At 45.2% G+C, this 18578-nt stretch overlaps 1 protein-coding gene across 4 annotated transcripts in view; it reads left to right on the forward strand.

Moving 5' to 3' along the window:
• The window catches only part of LOC132828619 (fibroblast growth factor receptor 3-like), a 139280-nt gene that overhangs the window by 49034 nt on the left and 71668 nt on the right, over positions 1–18578 (forward strand). For all 4 annotated transcript variants that reach the window (XM_060845706.1, XM_060845786.1, XM_060845865.1 and 1 more), the window contains exon 3: positions 15258–15527. In XM_060845706.1, the coding sequence (XP_060701689.1) occupies positions 15258–15527 (270 nt within the window). The remainder of the gene's footprint in view (positions 1–15257; positions 15528–18578) is intronic.

The raw sequence follows: 18578 nt of genomic DNA on the forward strand, positions 1-18578 counted from the left end.
ATTCTAAAACATTATTTGCACATTTATATTGTAACTAAATATAGAGAGTGATAGATTTACATGTTGGTAAATCAGGAAACTTAAATTTGACAAAATCCATGGAAGTATACGAACAATTTGTCTATTGCAAGTCCATTTGGAAAATCAAAGAACTCCTACCACATACCAAGTTGCACTGCCAATGTATCAGTGCAGAATCATAGAAATGATCCTGTCTTCACCTCTCTTTGAGGAAGAGAATTTTACAGGCCAGCAATCCACTGAGAGAAAAGACAAGCTCTTTTTATCTCTGTCATAAATGGGAGACAGATTCTTCTGCGCAGATTGAGTTCTGGCCTTTGCTGATAACAATGGTGAGGTGTTGCTGAGGATTCAATTACTCGTAGTCACTAATAGAGGTGTTGGTCCAGCCCAGCACTCTGAGGGGAACCAACAACAACTTTCCCATGAGGAAGGCAAGATAGGGCCATTCCCGCACTTGTCATGAACAACACTCCATTGAGTAGCCAAAAGGAGCCTTGACAGATGTCTGAAAGCAGGCCATGTGCCTCTTGAAAACCAAAACATCAGTCCTTCGCTGAGCTTGGGGCAATTGCCAAGGAGGTATTTGGTTTGTTTTATGATGATGCTTGGTCAACCACCAACCTCCCTGCACTGCATGCTATAGAGAATAGACCTTTGCATTTTGTCATAACAGAGAATACCTGAAGGGGCGGAGCTTGCAATCAACCAACTGGCAATGTCCTTTCTCTGGATTAGTGGTGCTGGAAGAGCACAGCAGTTCAGGCAGCATCCAACGAGCAGCGAAATCCAGGCAGCATCCAACGAGCAGCGAAATGTCCTTTCTGCCAGTCCACCTTCTTCTGATCATTCAATAATTTGTCATTTATCAATTCCCACATCCTAACGACTGAATTCTGTTGTAACTCTGGATAAGATGTGAATCACAGCAGAGACAGTCTCAGCCTGTACACTCCCAGCAACACTGACAGCAGTGTAACCCATGGTGTAACCCAACTTAGTTGTATCACTGGAATTATGTCAGACACAGTTAGACACATTGCCGCATCAGGTGACCAGAGGATTGTTGCAAACTTTGAGTATCTTCAAGGACAGGCATGATATAGAGTGCATGGAGAGGTGGAATGGTTCAAGAAGATTCGTTCAGACATTCAAACCCAGGGAGTTCCAGATAGCAGCATTTACAGTGGAACACTGACCGTCAGGGACACATTGCAGCTTGTGAGGCCTGTTTTATGTGCTGTGGAATCAACTGCCACCAGCTCAGGGTGGGGGTGGAGTGCTGTCGTCAATCCTCCTTTCTACTTTTTCAAACAGCAAAAAAAATCGAAAGGTCAATGTGAACTAACAACAGAAATTTATCAAAATGTCATTAGCAGCAATCCTTGTCATTACCAGAAACCTCCATTCTATACTGGATGTGGGTATCACTGGCTGGGCAGCATTTATTGCCTGCCCTGAGATGCCGTGGTGACGGTGGTGGTGAGCTGCCTTCTTGAACTGCTGCAGTTCATTTGATGTAAGCATACCCACAATCTCCTTAAAACAGGGAATCCCAGGATTTTGACCCAGTGACCATGAAGAAATGGTGATATATTTCTGAATCAGGATAGTGAGTGACCTGGAGGGGAACTTGCAGGTGTTGTCCACATGTATCTGCTGCCCTTGTCCCGATAGTGGATTTGACAGGTTCTATCTAAAGGGCATTGGTGAATTTCTGCAGTATTTCTTTGTAGATAGTACGCACTGTTGCTCCTGAGCATCAGTGGTGGAGATGTTTGTAGATGTGGTGCCAATCTGGTGGGCTGCTTTGCACTGGATTATTTCAAGCTTCTTGAGTGTCTTTGGCACAGCACCCATCCAGGCAAGTGGGGAGTATTCGACTCACTCCCGACTGGTCTTTTATAAATGCTGGGCAGGCTTTTGGGAGTCACATGGTGAGGTATTCACTCAAGGATTCCTAGCCTTTGACTTGGCCATGTAAACATAACAGTGTTTATGTCATTAGTCCGGTCCAGTTCTGGTCAATGGTAACCCCAGTGATGGTAATACTGTTGAATGTAACAGATTGAAGGTTAGATTCTGTTGTGTTGGAGGTGTGATGCAAAAGTGATCTTTTTGGGTTTATGGCTTATTTTCTGAACATTGGAAGAGGATGAGCCAATTGTAAGTCTTGACAAGAACACACACCTGTCTTAACAGGATGTATCTTGCAACATTTTAGCAATAGCTATGAGTCTGATTGGTTAATCAGAGTTAACTATCAGAGACAGGGATGACATATCAGTCCCCATCTCAGCCTGAATCCCCTTGCCCCCTCAAGACTGTGACATCATCAGATTAGGTGGACCTTCATGCAACCTCCAATGTTAACTTTTTCAGAACTGTTACCTTATTCAACATGGCATTTTCCAATTGAACCCACAGGACATTACCCAATAGACAATGACAGGCTTAAGTCCACAAAGTGTAGTATAGTTCTTACTGCAAATTATGTACCAATTCCCCCAGACCAAGGTAACAACCTTTTGTAGATGTACATTTGTTAAATATGGATTTTAATCTGGCATGACTTCATCAAAGCTAAATAACGCCATCTCTCACACCATTTGATACTGGGTCTGTTCTTTTGGTGCTGCTAACATTGTGACTCTTTTCTTGACCTCTCTGTAACCTCACGGTGCTCTGAGCACACCAGCTGCTATGTGGAGGCAGCTGCTATTCATCTTAATAGAAACAAAAGGCAGTCGAAGGGAATTAGTAAAAAACTAGCATTTTCCAAACTTGCCTTTGCGTCTGTGATAATATTATTTCCTAGACACTGTTGTGCAGGCTGAGAAGAATAATTTTCTCACTTGTTCTTGTAAAGTCTTGTTTAGGAGATAGAGCATTATTTGCATTACTTTGAAGAGACACCAATGCTCTTTGTAAACTATTTCTCCTTGCATTATCAGGGCTTTGCACCATATTGCATTTTAATGTTTCCTCCCTTTCCCGCTGAAAAACTCACAGAGGATTAACATGACAACTCATGCTCAGTCATGTTGACATCTGCTGTATCTACCTGCAGCCTGAGGCATTGGACAATAACAATCAGTCATCCTTGCTGATGTATCTTGTGCCCTCCCTTCCCTAGAGTCATTGCAGCCAGCTTTAGTGCCTCAAGTGTCCTCAGTTCACCTGTAAAAACTAGAAACAAACCTGGCTTAATCCAAGTCTGTGGCCCACATTGACTCTGTCTCAATATTTCTCGGGTAAGGGAGCAAGCTGTCTTCCAGAACTCCATCCCACACTTCCCTTAATGCAGGACTTATTGCTACTCTGTAGGAGAGAACTGAAAGTTGAAATACTGAAGTAACTGTTTAAGATGACTTCTACCATCTGGGACAGTCCTCCAGCGTTGTTTTCCTATTGTGATGCCATTTGAGGCAACTGACCTGGAAGGATAAGGACATCACTAGCAAGGGAACACTACCTTGACTTGGACTTCTCTCACCATTCCCTCATTGAAAATCCTGGAATGCACTTCCTAACAGCATTGTGGGTCTACCTGCGCGCGTAGCGCACACACACATACACACGCAGTTAGGAACAGGCAATGAATGAAGGCTCAACCAATGACACCAACATTCAATGGATGAATAAAGAAAATTAACACAATGGGCAGATTCATATTTACAGGAGATTTCTATTAGCAACAGCTGTTACATAGGCAGGCTTGTGCGGAGCCCAAACACTGACATTGGCCGGTTGGTATGCTGTTAATGTTTTGCAATGCATTCTGATTAGTTTGGTGTGAAGAAGTGAGAGACGAAGTTTGCACTGTTTTACAGTGAACAGCACAACACCAGGACTTGGCTGGGTGTCCCTTGGTTTGTTGGGGTTATCCGGAACTCCCTTACTGTGCCTCTCTATGGTTTAATACCCACCTTGCCAGTTTAAAGGCTGAGTGCTTCCACATAGGTCTCACTGCCCTGGTTTGGGGAGGATGGGCTGGATACTGCTGCCAACAGTACAGTCTGTGCTAGCTGCATTCTGGCACCAGTTTAACAGTGCAATCAACATGTTTTAGAACTTGAGTCAATGCATTAAAAAGAGGTGGGAGGAGATTAGGGAAATAAAAACCCACACCAAATCACAAAACGATGGATGAAGAATCCGAGCTGATCTCTGCTCTGTCTTTCCTGGTTCAAGGGTTCAGTCAATTAGTCCAATGGGGTTTCTACAGGGGCGCTACAAGTAAAAGCTCTTTATTTGTTTAAGGTCTATTATCTCTGAGGTACAGATTCCAGTACACTTCAGCACCTCATTCATCAACTCTTTCTTTTAATTCACTCTGGGGTGTGGGCGTCACTGGTTAGGCCAGCAATCATTGCACACACCTAATTATCTTCAACATTAAAGGTGTTAAAATGTCATTTCATTGAGGGCAGTCTAGGCCTGATTTCATTCACCCCCCCCCCACCATGCTCATTTGGGCATATCCAGTAGGGCATGCCACCTGGTTCATTTCCCCCATCTCAAGACTATGGAGGCCAATTCGTATTGTCCCCTTGCACTTAATAATAGACCCATGGCACTTCACAGGAACATTATTAAATAGAGTGTAGCACCAGAATACATGGGGAGAGGTTAGGACAAGGGATCTGATTTACCATGCTGATTCCTGGAATGGCTGGACTTACATATGAGGAGAGATTGACTAGGTTAGGATTGTTTTCACTGGAGTTCAGATTAATGATCTCATAGAGACTTATAAAATTCTAACAGGACTAGACAGCGTAGAGGCGGGGAGGTTGTTCCTGAAGGTGGGTGTTTCCAGAATCAAGGGTGACACTGTGAGGATTCAGGTAGATTATTTAGGATGGAGATGAGGAGACATTTTCTTCCCCAAAGAATGGTGAGCCTGTGGAATTCATTATCATGGGAAGTAGTTGATGCCAAAACATTGAATGTATTCAAGAGGCGGCTGGGGGAGAATGGGATCTAAGGTTAAGAGGAGAAAGCAGGATTAGGCTATTGAGTTGGACGATCAGCCATGATCGTGATGAATGTGGAGCAGGCTCGAAAGGTCGAATGGCCTTCTCCTGCTCCTATCTTCTATGTTTCTACGAAACAGACAAACATGGAAGAAATCAGTTCTAAGGAAGAATCATACCAAACTCAAAACATTAATTCCGTTTCTCTGTCTGTAGATACTTCCTGACCTGGGAGTTTCCAAGGCAACTTATACTCTTTTTGTTGTTGGAGAATTCCAAAGTTTTGAAACTTGGCTGCCAGACACAGTCACCAGGTCTCATGTGATGTACAAGAGGCCAGAACTAGATGAGCGCAGATATCTTGGAAGATTATAGGGACAAAAGACTTACACAGATAGGGAAAGGAAAGACCATGGAGGCATATGACCATAAGGTTGATCAAATTTGAGATATAAAATATATGAAGAGGAGAAGGCCATTCAGCCCTTTGAGCCACCTGCACCATTCAATATGATCATCGCTGATCATCCAACTCAGTAACCTGTTCTGGCTTTTGCCCTATTTCCTTTCCTTTAATTCAAGGAACTACTGTATATCTAACTCCTTATTGAAAACATTCAATGTTCTGGCCTCAATCACGTTCTGCTGCAGAGAACTTCACAAGTTTACCACTCTCCGGATGAGTAAATCTCTCCTTATCTCAGTCCTAAATGGCCTACCCCATATCATCAGACTGTGACCCCTGCACAGACTCCTTGATCATCACAAACATCCTTTTCGTGTTTACCCTGTATAGTCCCGTTAATTTGTTACAGGTTTTAATGGGATCCCTCTCATTCTTCCAAACACCAGTGACTATAGTCTTAACCAATCCAGTTTCTCTTCATTTGTCAGTCTTGCCATCCCAGGAATCAGTCTGGTGCACCATCGTTGTACTCCATCTATAACCAGAATATCCTTCCTCAGATAAGAAAACCAAAGCTGCACAAAGTACTCCAGGTGTGGTCTCGCCAAGGCCCAATTGCAGCAAGACTTCCCTGTTCCTCTACTCAAATCCTCCTCACTGTGAAGCCAACATATTATTTGCCTTCTTCACTGCCCTACTGTATCTGCATTCTTACTGTCAGCAACTGGTGTATGAGGATCCAGGTCTCATTGCACCTCCCCCCTTTCCCAATATATCACCATTTAGATAATAATCTGCCTTGACAGTTATCCCACATTATACTTTATCTGCCATACACTTGCCCACTCACTCAACTTGTCCAAATTACACTGAAGCGTTCCTGCATTGTCCTCACATCTCATTCTCCCACCCAGCTTTGTGTTGTTTACAAACTTGAAGATATTACATTTAATTCCCTCATTTAACTCATGGATATATATTGTGAGTAGCTGGGGTCAAAACACTGATCCCTGTAGTTTCCCACTAGTAATGTGTGTGACCATTGCTGGAACAGGAGCCAATGTAAATGATTGAGTACAGCGAGGATGGGTGAAACAGTCCTTGATGCCATATTTGGATACATATTGAACTGAGCTCAGATTTGCTGAGGTTTGGAGATGGCAGGCCAGCCATTTGAGGTTGGAATTGTTGGGTTTAGAGGTGACAAAAAGTGTAACTGAGGATTTCAGCAGGAAAGGAGATGAGGCAAAGGAGGAGATGGTGATGTTCTGGGTGAGGCAGAGGTTGTAATGTTGTAAGCTTCATCCAGAGTAAGCATTATACTAAGGCTGTCATCTGGTCTCAGTCTCAGCGAGTGGCCAGAGAGAGAAATGGTGTCAGTGGCTGGGAAACAAGGTTCACAGTGTAGACAATGGCAATGGTCTTGCCCATTGGAAATAATTTCCATTAAGCTGGTATTGGATGTTGGACCCATGGTACAACAAATCGGCTGCAGTGGAAGCGCAGAGTATGTTGTCTTGATATAAAGTTGGGTACTATCAGTAAACACATGGAATCTGATACTGTGAATGGTGTCTCCAAGTAGACTAAGGATTGTACCAAGGAACATCCTTCTGTGTAAGCTTAAATGCCTGTACTGGACCACCATGAAGCTAAATCCCAGAGTTTTGGATGATTAGTATTGTGTGGGAAAAAAGGCATTTCCCTAAATGGAATCACTTTAAGTTAGCTGGGAATTTAGCAGGCTAGCATCTCAGTCCTGGTACTTGCATGTACAATAGTTCATATTAGATTATTATTAGATTCCCTACAGTGTGGAAACGTGCCCTTCAGCCCAACAAATCCACACTAACCCTCCAAAGAATAACCCACCCAGACCCATTTCCCTCTGACTAATGCACTTAACACTTTGGGTGATTTAGCATGGCCAATTCACCTAACCTGCACATCTTTGGACTGTGGGAGGAATCCGGAGCACCCGGAGGAAACCCACACAGACACAGGGAGAATGTTCAAACTCCACACAGACAGTTCCCCAAGGCTGGAATTGAACCCTGGCACTGTGAGGCAGCAGCGCTAACCACTAAGCCACCATTACCTTGAATAATGGTTTGTAATTACCTCGAAGCCAATGTGAAAGGAGGCTATGTACCACACAACCATTGATTTAGAGAAGTTAGGAATATGTTTGTCAAATTGAACCAGCTACCAGGTTTGTGTTTTAGCACTTGGTGCATCAGAATGTAGTGGGCCAACTATCCTGGACTTAGCTCACCATCACAACAATAGCATTTATCAAAGTCAAGGGAGAAAAGGAGAAATGGGGTGCAGGGAATCAATGAACCTTTGTACAGAACAAAATGAACAGAAAGTACACAGTGTTCACCAAAACAGCTGAGGAAACTGGAACCAGCGCAAGAAAAATGTGACCTCAGCAACTTAAGATTCTAGTCCTTGATGCTTCGCCTTCCCAATGCCAATCCCAAGTCTTCCCCTTTCACACACAAAAAAACGCTGTCAAACTGTGTGGAGCTACACAGATTTGCATGGTGCAGGATGAAATCGTCTGCGTTTTCTTGAACCCTTGGCTCTGCCAATTGCTGTCAGAATGACGAATGATCCTGGGCACAGGCTGGTGAATTGCTTCAGCTGCCTGTTGGGATTAAGAGGGCTCATTTGAAATTTTTTTAAAAAATTGTTTTCCTAATATACCAGTATTCTGGTAAATAAAAAATATTTGAGTGTGCCTCGTCTCATAGAATTGCAGCCTTTCAGGACAGCACTTATTGCTGTTAGGAAAATACATACAAAATGCAACAGCTTGGTGTTTGCTATGTATAGGAGATTGTGCCTGAATGAAAGGCTGCTTTATGTTACCTCTCTGCCTTATTTGTTTTCCTTTGTCTAGGCATATTCCTGAGTTTTTGGATTGTATCAGCATGTGGGCCAAAATATACAGTTTGGTGATTACATGTTGACAGTTGTATCCATTGCTGTTTTCCTTCGAACTATTTAATGTTGCTTAAGCACATATAATGGCTTTAGTTTCTTCCTGGTGCTACAAGAAAAGAAGGAATAGAAGTAATATTCCTCACTGAGTCCTGCTCCATCATTCAGTAAAGTGATAGCTGATCTGATCTTGACTCCTACTTTCCCAATGACCCTAGATCCCCCCCCCCCCCCCCCCCCCCCGCAATAACCCCAAAACCGATCTCAACTTTAAATATATTCAAAGACTCAGCATCCTCTGATCTCTGGGGAAGAGAATAAAAAAGGTCACGACTCTCAAAGAAGATATGTGTCACCATCCCTGTGTAAAATGGGAGCTTTCTTATTCTGAAACAGCAGTCCCGAGATACAGATTCTCCAACAACAGGAAAAGTTTGCTTGACATCTTTGTTACTCCCTCAGTATCTTGTCAATAAGATCATCTCTCATTCTTCATTTGGACCAACGTGCTCCATCTTTCCTCATAAGACAGCCTCTTCATTTCAGGAATCAATGCTGTGAAGCTTCACTGACCTGCCTCCAATGCAAATATATCCCTCACAAAGTAAGGAGACAAAATTGTACACACTTGTCCAGATCTAATCTTACCAATGCCCTGTACAGTTTAGGAAGAGTTCCCACATTAATACTCCATCCCCTTTGTAATGCAGGTCAACATTCTCTTTGCCTTCCTAATCTACTTGTTGGACATGTATGTTAGCTTTCAGTGGTTCATGTACAAGAACGTTCAGGTCCCTCTGTGCCACAACATTCTGCAGCCTCTATCTATTGAAATAAAAATCTACTTTTTCATTCCTCCTATAAAGTGGACAATCTCCCATTTTCCCACATTATACCAGTTGTTGTACACTCTCTTTCCCGTTGCAGACTCTTTGGGCAGGATTTTCCCACAGGTTTTGGGAAATCGCAGTGGAGATCCCAAGTCTACAGTTTGCAGATGGCAAACTGGGCAAGTATTTGCCCAGAGGTAATCTCCTCTAATTGGCTGTTTCTGTGCCTGCCATGGGACCTCAATTCCAGGGTCAATGGGAGAAGTGGGAGCTGCTGAGGCAGGTAGCTGACTGGACGGGCACCTTCGAAGGTGAAAACTAATGAACTATTTCAGGGGTTGGATGGGGAACTCTGGATTGTTGAGCCCTGGGAATGTCCTTTCTGTCTAGCCAACATCAGGAATTGATCCATTCCAACACAATTCCTCCTTATTTACTGACCTTCCAGACTGCACCATAGCAGGGCAAAGAAAGTAATCCCCTGGGTGCTCCCATAACTTGCTTTCCCATATATCTTTGTATCATTAGCAATATTGGCTGTAATATGTGTATTCCCTGCAGCAAAAATCATTACTGTAGATTGTAAATAGTTGAGACTGCAGCACTGAACCATGCGATACTCCTATACTTACAATTTGACAACCTGAAATTGACCCATTTTTTCTGACTCTGCTTTCTGTTCGTTAACCAGTTCTCTAGCCATGCTAATATATCACTCACAAAGCTTCTACTTTGTGCATCAAGGTATAATGTGAAAAGTATAGCAATTCCAAGTATATCCACACATTTGTCTTTATCCACCCTGCTTGTTACATTCTCAAAGAATCCTAATAAGTTCGTGAAACACAAAAACTTTATTGACTTTACCTGACTGCATCATTATTTTCTAGACGTTCTGTATCTACCTCTTTCGCAATGGATTCCAATGACAGCAGTCAGGCAAACTGAACTACAGTTTCTTACTTTGTATCTCACTCCTCACTTGAGTAGACATGTTATAATTAGTTTACCAATCTCAGGAAATCTGGAAGATTAGAACCAAGTCCACCTGGACTGTCTCACTAGAAGCACTGCCAGATTAAGAGAGAATATATTGGTACCACTAAGTGTTATTTGTTTTGATAAACAGTTTGAGTTGCTGTAATGTGGATGGTATCTTTTCAAGTTGGTTTGGGTGCACAAATTGGCAACGTGCAATCTATCTCTCAGCCCCCTTGGGGTTGCCCCCCGCAATTCCTGATGAAGGACTTATGCCCAAAACGTTGATTGTCCTACTCCTTGCATGCTGCCTGACCTGCTGTACTTTTCCAACACCCCACTCTCGACTCTGAGCTCCAGCATCTGCAGACCTCACTTTCTTGGAGTTGATTATAACCCTATTGCGAATCTTCTTCCGAGGATGCCTACCTTGAAGAAGTTCTCCTCCTCTCTCTACAAAGAGCTCAGTGAGATCTTCTCTCACTGTACTTCCCAAGTCCTCTCCTTTGCTCTGAAGCAGACTCCAACTTCTTGACCTGTCCATTTTCCTTCCCACCTATCCGCTCCACTCACCTCTCTGACCTATCACCTTCGCCCCCACCGTTATCTACTTAGCACATTACCAGCTACCTTACCCCTAGCCCTAGCCCCACCCCCTCCCAATTATCTCTCAGCTCCCCCCGGCCCACAAGCCTAATTCCTGATGAAGGGCTTATGCCTGAAACGTCAATTCTTCTGCTCCTCGGGTGCTGCCTGACCTGCTGTGCTTTTCCAGCACCACTCTCTTGATGGTGCAATCTCATACTGATGGACGGCAATAATGCAGTCTAATCCGTATGATGGAAGCTTACAGCAAGCGGCTTTCCAGGTTCACAAGACAGCAATAGCCAACTGCTCCTCACACTGAATTAACGTTCATGGGAAAAATGTAAACCAGGTTTGTTGCTGCCTACCAGCTATCATAAAGCACAGGATTAACAGACCACTGTGACTTAGCAGATGTGATTTCTACAGGAGATGCTTATTTTGCTCTTTATAGCAAATTAATTAATTGCTGTTTTCCTCTCCTGACTCTACAATTCTCAGTTTCTCCCATTTAATTTCCATTTGACCCCTAAAAAAATTGAAACAAGTCAGTAAGGATCTTTCACCTGAAGTCTGGACAAAGAATTCTTGCAGATGTACGTTTGACTCCTATTCCTCAAATCTCTCAGATTTAAAATTCCCACCCTCAGTTTCTGGCCTTGCTCCTCCATAATCCTGTGGAAATGCTGCTACCCACCAGTTTTGGCCTCGTGTCCAACCTTTACTGCCTTCATCAGTAGTAACCATGCCATCAACCATCCAGGATAATATTGACAAACTGGTTCCCAAGATGCTCCCATTTTAACACCTAAAAATTTAACATATCATGAACTAACAACAAAAACAAAACTGCATAAAGCAGCACAGTAACTTCAGTGAAAGTTAATGTTTTCAAAGTACTTGGTAAAATTGTAATTATTTTATGTACACACCACCCCATTATGACATCTGAACTGCTCCAACTCAAGGACCATGGCCCGGATGCAGAAGATGTAAGGGGGTCAGAGTCTTGATGTGCTTATTGTTGGAGCTTAGATTGTTCCACAGCAATAAGATGAAGGTGGCTATGCTCAGACAAGCTGAAGCTCAGCAATAGAGGCATCAGCCCCAGTTTCATGGTTGGGGATAGACTTCAAAATTCAGGGAAGCTGTTATAGCAGGAATCTCTGAAGCAGAGAGAGAGGGAGAGAGAGACTGAGATGTGCTGGACAGGGACAAGGCTGGATTCTGGGTCAACGCTGGTGCAGGGCACAGGAGGAGGAACCTTTGACCCCATTCATTCTTCTGCAACCCCAGTGGGGGTTCTGCCATACAGTTAGGGTGGGCTCTGACCTCTGCAACACCCTCTCAAACTGGGCACCACCTTCTGTTCCTTTGAGATATTTCTTAAGAAGCCTCGTAATGTCTGAGATCATAGTCACATCTTCTATCAGGTGTCTTTTTAATTTGTTTTGGAGTTAAGATGTGCACCCTCGGAATATTCCTCTGGCCATAACTTTGAGCTATAATGTGTGACTATAATTGTTTATTGTGTAAGTGGAGGGACAACTAAACATGAGTTGTAACAGTGTGTTTATGCAACAGTTGTGGGCGAAAATATCCTGTATAATTGGTGATAATAACCAGAAAGGTGCTGGGAAGTTAAATGGAGATTGTAACTTTTGCAGTGCCAATTAGTTATTTGGTCATACTAGCTTACCTTCACCCACAGAAAATCTTAAATCACAGCAATAATTTATTTCAATCAGATATTGAGTGTTGGTTCGCTCAGTTGAGTAGACAGCTGGTTTGAGTGCAGAGTGATGTCAACGCTGCAGTTTCAATTGTTGAGGTCTTATCCTGTGCCTGAGGTACGGTGACCTTTAGACTATACTCCCCACAACACTAAAGCTCAACCAACAAAATGTCAAGGGGCACAAAAGTCAAGCTCACAACCAAAAAAGTACTAATATGAAAAATTCATACAAGCACGGCACACCTCCTCCCTCCTCCCATCCCTTATCATCTGCCAACAACAACCCCAACCCAATTATTGTTTTTTGCCATTTTGCATGATTAATAGGTTTGATATCTTCTGACCTCAGTGTTTGCTTATAGGATTGTGGGATAGTATATCTTGTGGGGTCGTGTGTCATGTGGGGTCGTGTGTCGTGTGGGGGAGTGCGTCGTGTGGGGGAGTGTGTCATGTGGGGGAGTGTGTCATGTGGGGGAGTGTGTCTTGTGTGGGGGAGTGCGTTGTGTGGGGGAGTGCGTCATGTGGGGGAGTGTGTCGTGTGGGGGAGTGTGTCATGTGGGGGAGTGTGTCGTGTGGGGGAGTGCGTCATATGGGGGAGTGTGTCATGTGGGGGAAGGCATCATGTGGGGGAGTGTGTCGTGTGGGGGAGTGTGTCATGTGGGGGAGTGTGTCGTGTGGGGGAGTGTGTCATATGGGGGAGTGTGTCATGTGGGGGAAGGCATCATGTGGGAGAGTGTGTCGTGTGGGGGAGTGTGTCGTGTGGGGGAGTGTGTCGTGTGGGGGAGTGTGTCATGTGGGGGAGTGCGTCATGTGGGGGAGTACATCATGTGGGAGAGTGCGTCATGTGGGAGAGTGCATTATGTGGGAGAGTGCGTCATGTGGGAGAGTGTGTCATAGGGGAGTGTGTCTTGTGTGGGAGAGTGCGTCGTGTGGGGGAATGCGTCGTGTGGGGGAATGCGTCGTGTGGGGGAGTGCGTCATGTGGGGGAGTGCGTCGTGTGGGGGAGTGCGTCGTGTGGGGGAGTGTGTCGTGTGGGGGAGTGCGTCATATGGGGGAGTGTGTCATGTGGGGGAAGGCATCATGTGGGGGAGTGTGTCGTGTGGGGGAGTGTGTCGTGTGGGGGAGTGTGTCATATGGGGGAGTGTGTCATGTGGGGGAAGGCATCATGTGGGAGAGTGTGTCGTGTGGGGGAGTGTGTCGTGTGGGGGAGTGTGTCGTGTGGGGAGTGCGTCATGTGGGGGAGTGCGTCATGTGGGGGAGTACATCATGTGGGAGAGTGCGTCATGTGGGAGAGTGCATTATGTGGGAGAGTGCGTCATGTGGGAGAGTGTGTCATAGGGGAGTGTGTCTTGTGTGGGAGAGTGCGTCGTGTGGGGGAATGCGTCATGTGGGGGAGTGCGTCATGTGGGGGAGTGTGTCGTGTGGGGGAGTGTGTCGTGTGGGGGAGTGTGTCGTGTGGGGGAGTGCGTCGTGTGGGGGAGTGCGTCGTGTGGGGGAGTGCGTCGTGTGGGGGAGTGCGTCGTGTGGGGGAGTGCGTCGTGTGGGGGAGTACATCATGTGGGGGAGTACGTCATGTGGGAGAGTGCGTCATGTGGGAGAGTGTGTCATAGGGGAGTGTGTCTTGTGTGGGGGAGTGCGTCATGCAGGGGAGTGTGTCGTGTGGGGGAGTGTGTCTTGTGGGGGAGTGTGTCTTGTGGAGGAGTGCGTCATGTGGAGGAGTGCGTCATGTGGAGGAGTGCGTCATGTGGAGGAGTGTGTCTTGTTGGGGGAGTGTGTCTTGTTGGGGGGGTGCGTCATGTGGGAGAGTGTGTCGTGTGGGGGAGTGCGTCGTGTGGGGGAGTGCGTCGTGTGGGGGAGTGCGTCGTGTGGGGGAGTGCGTCGTGTGGGGGAGTGCGTCGTGTGGGGGAGTACATCATGTGGGGGAGTACGTCATGTGGGAGAGTGCGTCATGTGGGAGAGTGTGTCATAGGGGAGTGTGTCTTGTGTGGGGGAGTGCGTCATGCAGGGGAGTGTGTCGTGTGGGGGAGTGTGTCTTGTGGGGGAGTGTGTCTTGTGGAGGAGTGCGTCATGTGGAGGAGTGCGTCATGTGGAGGAGTGCGTCATGTGGGGGAGTGTGTCTTGTTGGGGGAGTGTGTCTTGTTGGGGGGGTGCGTCATGTGGGAGAGTGCGTCGTGTGGGGGAGAGTGTCTTGTTGGGGAGTGTGTCTTGTTGGGGGAATGTGTCGTGTGGGGGAGTGTGTCATTTGGGGGAGTGTGTCGTGTGGGGGAGTGTGTCGTGTGGGGAAGAGTGTCTTGTTGGGGAGAATGTCTTGTTGGGAGAATGTGTCGTGTGGGGGAGTGTGTCTTGTTGGGGAGTGTGTCTTGTTGGGGAGTGTATCTTGTTGGGGAGTGTATCTTGTTGGGGAGTGTGTCTTATTGGGGAGTGTGTCGTGTGGGGGAGTGCGTCTTGTGTGGGGGAGTGCGTCTTGTGTGGGAGAGTGTGTCATGTGGGGGAGCGTGTCATGTGGGGGAGCATGTCATGTGGGAGAGTGTGTCATGTGGGAGAGTGTGTCATGTTGGGAAGTGTGTCTTGTGGGTTTGTCTTTCTGCAAATGTAGGAAGAGTCTCTGGCAGTTGGCTCAGGAATGAACCTTATGGAGAACCTGATAATGATTGGTTGAAGGCAGGACGGATGTTTTGGGAAGAGATGACCTTTGTGATCAAAGGCAGAAACAAGTGGGAAAGTTAAACTTTTCATGAACCCTGTTTTGAGACTTTGTCACTCTCTCCCCACAGGCACAGATTCCTTGGGAAGCCAACACAACATTCCGAAAGAGTCTGTTTTCAGCAATGGGGACACACTGGATCTGACTTGCAATTCCCAAGGCTCCTCAGTAGCTACAGTGTGGTTAAAAGATGGACTTCGAATTCTGCCCAACAACAGAACCCAAGTCGGACAGAGAGTGCTGAAAGTCATCAATATTTCGTATGATGACTCTGGAGTTTATTCCTGCAAACTCTGGGGCACCAATGAGATCCTGAGAAATTTCACAATAAAAGTCACAGGTGAGTACTCACTCTCAGATCAGAGTTGTACTTGTGCTAAGTCTGTCGAACTGAGAGATAGAGAGCAACTCTTATCCAGGGTTGGCTGCCCAATGCAGGTTGTAGGTTTTCCTTTGTATCTCTGGCTTGAGAAAAATGAACACTGGGTACCTTGCTGTAGCGGTTATGTAACAGAGCTAATATTCCAGAGTAAAAAATGAGGTCTGCAGATGCTGGAGATCACAGTTGAAAATGTGTTGCTGGTTAAAGCACAGCAGGTTAGGCAGCATCCAAGGAATAGGAAATTCGACGTTTCGGGCATAAGCCCTTCTTCAGGAATATTCCAGAGGTCTAGATGAGCAATCCCGAGAATATGAATTCCAACCCATCCACTGCAATGTGAGGAGTCTGGAGAGTGAGGTAGTTGGATGGCAATGAGAGCCCGGCTGTTTCATTAATATCCGATAGGAACATTGGATGCCAACTGTAGCCAAGCTGTGTGTTTCGTGACCGCCAGCGAACCAGCTTACTCTTGAATGGCCTCAAAAGTGACCTAATGGGGCACTCTTGGGATGGGCACTTAAATATTGGCTTTGCCAGCAATACCAGACATGTCAAGAATGAATAAAGCAACAAAAATAAGTGGAAATGTCAGAAGACAATATTATGATACCTGAGGACTGACCCTCAGGGTGAGATGTCAGATCTGGTTGAACCACACCGCAGAAACAATTACTCAAAACAACAGTGAAATACAACCACACATTGGAAGGGAAAGAAACCCCCACCTCTCAGGATTACTGGCCCATAGTAATTATTGTGCTGTGTCATCTCATTGGAAATTATGAATGAAGGTTCAGATGGGAAGTTTACTGACGTCGAAATGCTTCCTTTTCGAGTATCAATTATTGAAATATTAGCTTATAGTGGGGCCTCATTCAGTCTCGTTTAGGCAATTTCTTTCAAATTTGAAAGACAGCGAAGCCAAGCTCCTTACTCCATAACTGTGAGATGCAAAAAGAAAGTGAAATTATTGCGAGGGAAGAAAAAGGGAGAACGGATATCGACAGTGCTTTGATGTGTCAGCTTTCACAAGGCCTTAGTTACTGCCCCCAGGTAAACTGTAGGAGAACATTAGCCTAACCAGTAAACACACACACCCTGGGGAGGTGTCCATTGCAACTTTACATCAAATGTTTTCAGGCAGGCATGAAGAAATAATTAAGAGGCCATATTATTTTGTAATCAAATACCTTGGAAGCTGTTTATCTGATTGACAATGAGAACCGCAAAGAATATGTAATGAAGGCAGAAATATACTGCAACAGGATCATGCTAAAAAAAGCTTAATGGGAAATCTTCACATTGAAGTGTAGATGATGTTGCTCTGCAATATATTTAACAATAATTTTCTAAGAAATTCGCTTTCTATGCCATCCCAAATACATAGAGTGTGCTAAATCACATGGACTGCTTTTGAGTGCAATCCTGGATAGGAAATGAATGGTGGCCTTGCCAGTGATGTTAAATCTCAGAAATTACGAAAAGACAAAGCTATTGAAGGCTTGCTGGAATACCAATCAGGAAGGGGTACAACTTTTTCCTCCTTATTCTTATAGTTTTACAAACGTTAGTCAAATAAGGTAATCACAATCTGATCTTTTGCAGTTAGCTTGTCTCAACTAGTTCAGTCTTTTTGGGAGATGGAGATTAGGGTCTTGCATCTGAGCCAGGGACACTGGATTCAATTCCCTCTTCAGTTCACGGTTGCCAAGAAAGGTTGGTAACATGGCCAGATAGGTATCCAATTGTAAATCCTTCTAACATTTACCAACGGCAGGAAGCAAGAGTGGGTGAGATACCTGCTCAGCCACGTGGGGGGAAACAGTCCTTTACCATCATTGTGCATAGCTCCAGTCGACAATACATCATGTAAAATTATATGTTACCATAGCAACTTGGATTCCTTGGTGATGGTGGTTGTGGGTGGGGTGGAGGCGGAAATGTGTGGGGGGGGGGTGTCTGTTAGTGGCACTTAATTGACTAGACAGTGGGCATGGATCAGGCTGGTGGCAACAGCACAGGGTTGATTCACTGTTCAGGCTGGGATGAAACCAGCCATCCCACAGTGACAATCGTGGTGCTGTTAGTCAGGCCAGCCTCTGGGCAGAAAACTGAAGAATAACTGATTCTCAGTCAGTTTGAAGGTGAGGGATGATTTTTTATGATCAGGAGGATGAACGATGTCTCTCTCTGGTGGAAGAGGATTTCTTTCCCATGCTAGCAGTTCACAGACATGAGAGCCATATGTTACTACATCAGGAGTAGCATGGATTAGATCCAATGTAAAATCACTCCAGCTCTTTCCAACACATTAATCCTGAAGTGCCCCTCTCTGGTAAGTCCATTTATTTTTAAAGTTTTGATTTGTTCTCTTGATCAAGCTGATATTGGCAAAGAAAAGGTGGAATATCAGAACTGCCTGTTCCAACATTTGATTAGCTCAATTGGAAAACACTTGCACCTTTGACAACCTCACAACAGCCCGAGTACTTTACAGCCGGAGCAGTGCGTTTATAATGAAGCCACTGTTCACACGAAGGAAATGGTCTGTCTGGGAAACAAAAACATTGTGCAACAAATGACAATTTGTCTGGAGCCATTTAAAAAAAAATAGAATAGCCTTTGGTCTCTCAGTGGTTAGCACTGCAACCTCACAGCGCCAGGGACTTGGGTTTGATTCCAGCGTCAGGTGACTGTGTGCAGTTTGCACATTCTCCCCGTGTATGTGTGGGTTTCCTCCATGTGGTCCACTTCCCTCCCACAGCTCAAAGATGTGCAGGTTCAGTGGATTGACCATGGGGAATGCAGATTTGGGGGGAGTAGGTCTGGGTGGTATACCTGATGTGCCTAATGGCCTGCTTCCATACTGCAGGCATTGTATGATGACTCAAGTTGGGTTCTGCAAGTGAACAGTACTACCCTAGCAGTGTTTGGCTCCAGAGAGTACCATTTTTAACTTGATGAATGGGCAGTAACCCATTCAAGCAGAACACCCACACCAACTGACAT

This window comes from Hemiscyllium ocellatum, chromosome 1 (assembly GCF_020745735.1).
Source record: "Hemiscyllium ocellatum isolate sHemOce1 chromosome 1, sHemOce1.pat.X.cur, whole genome shotgun sequence".
Classification (NCBI taxonomy): Eukaryota; Metazoa; Chordata; class Chondrichthyes; order Orectolobiformes; family Hemiscylliidae; genus Hemiscyllium; species Hemiscyllium ocellatum.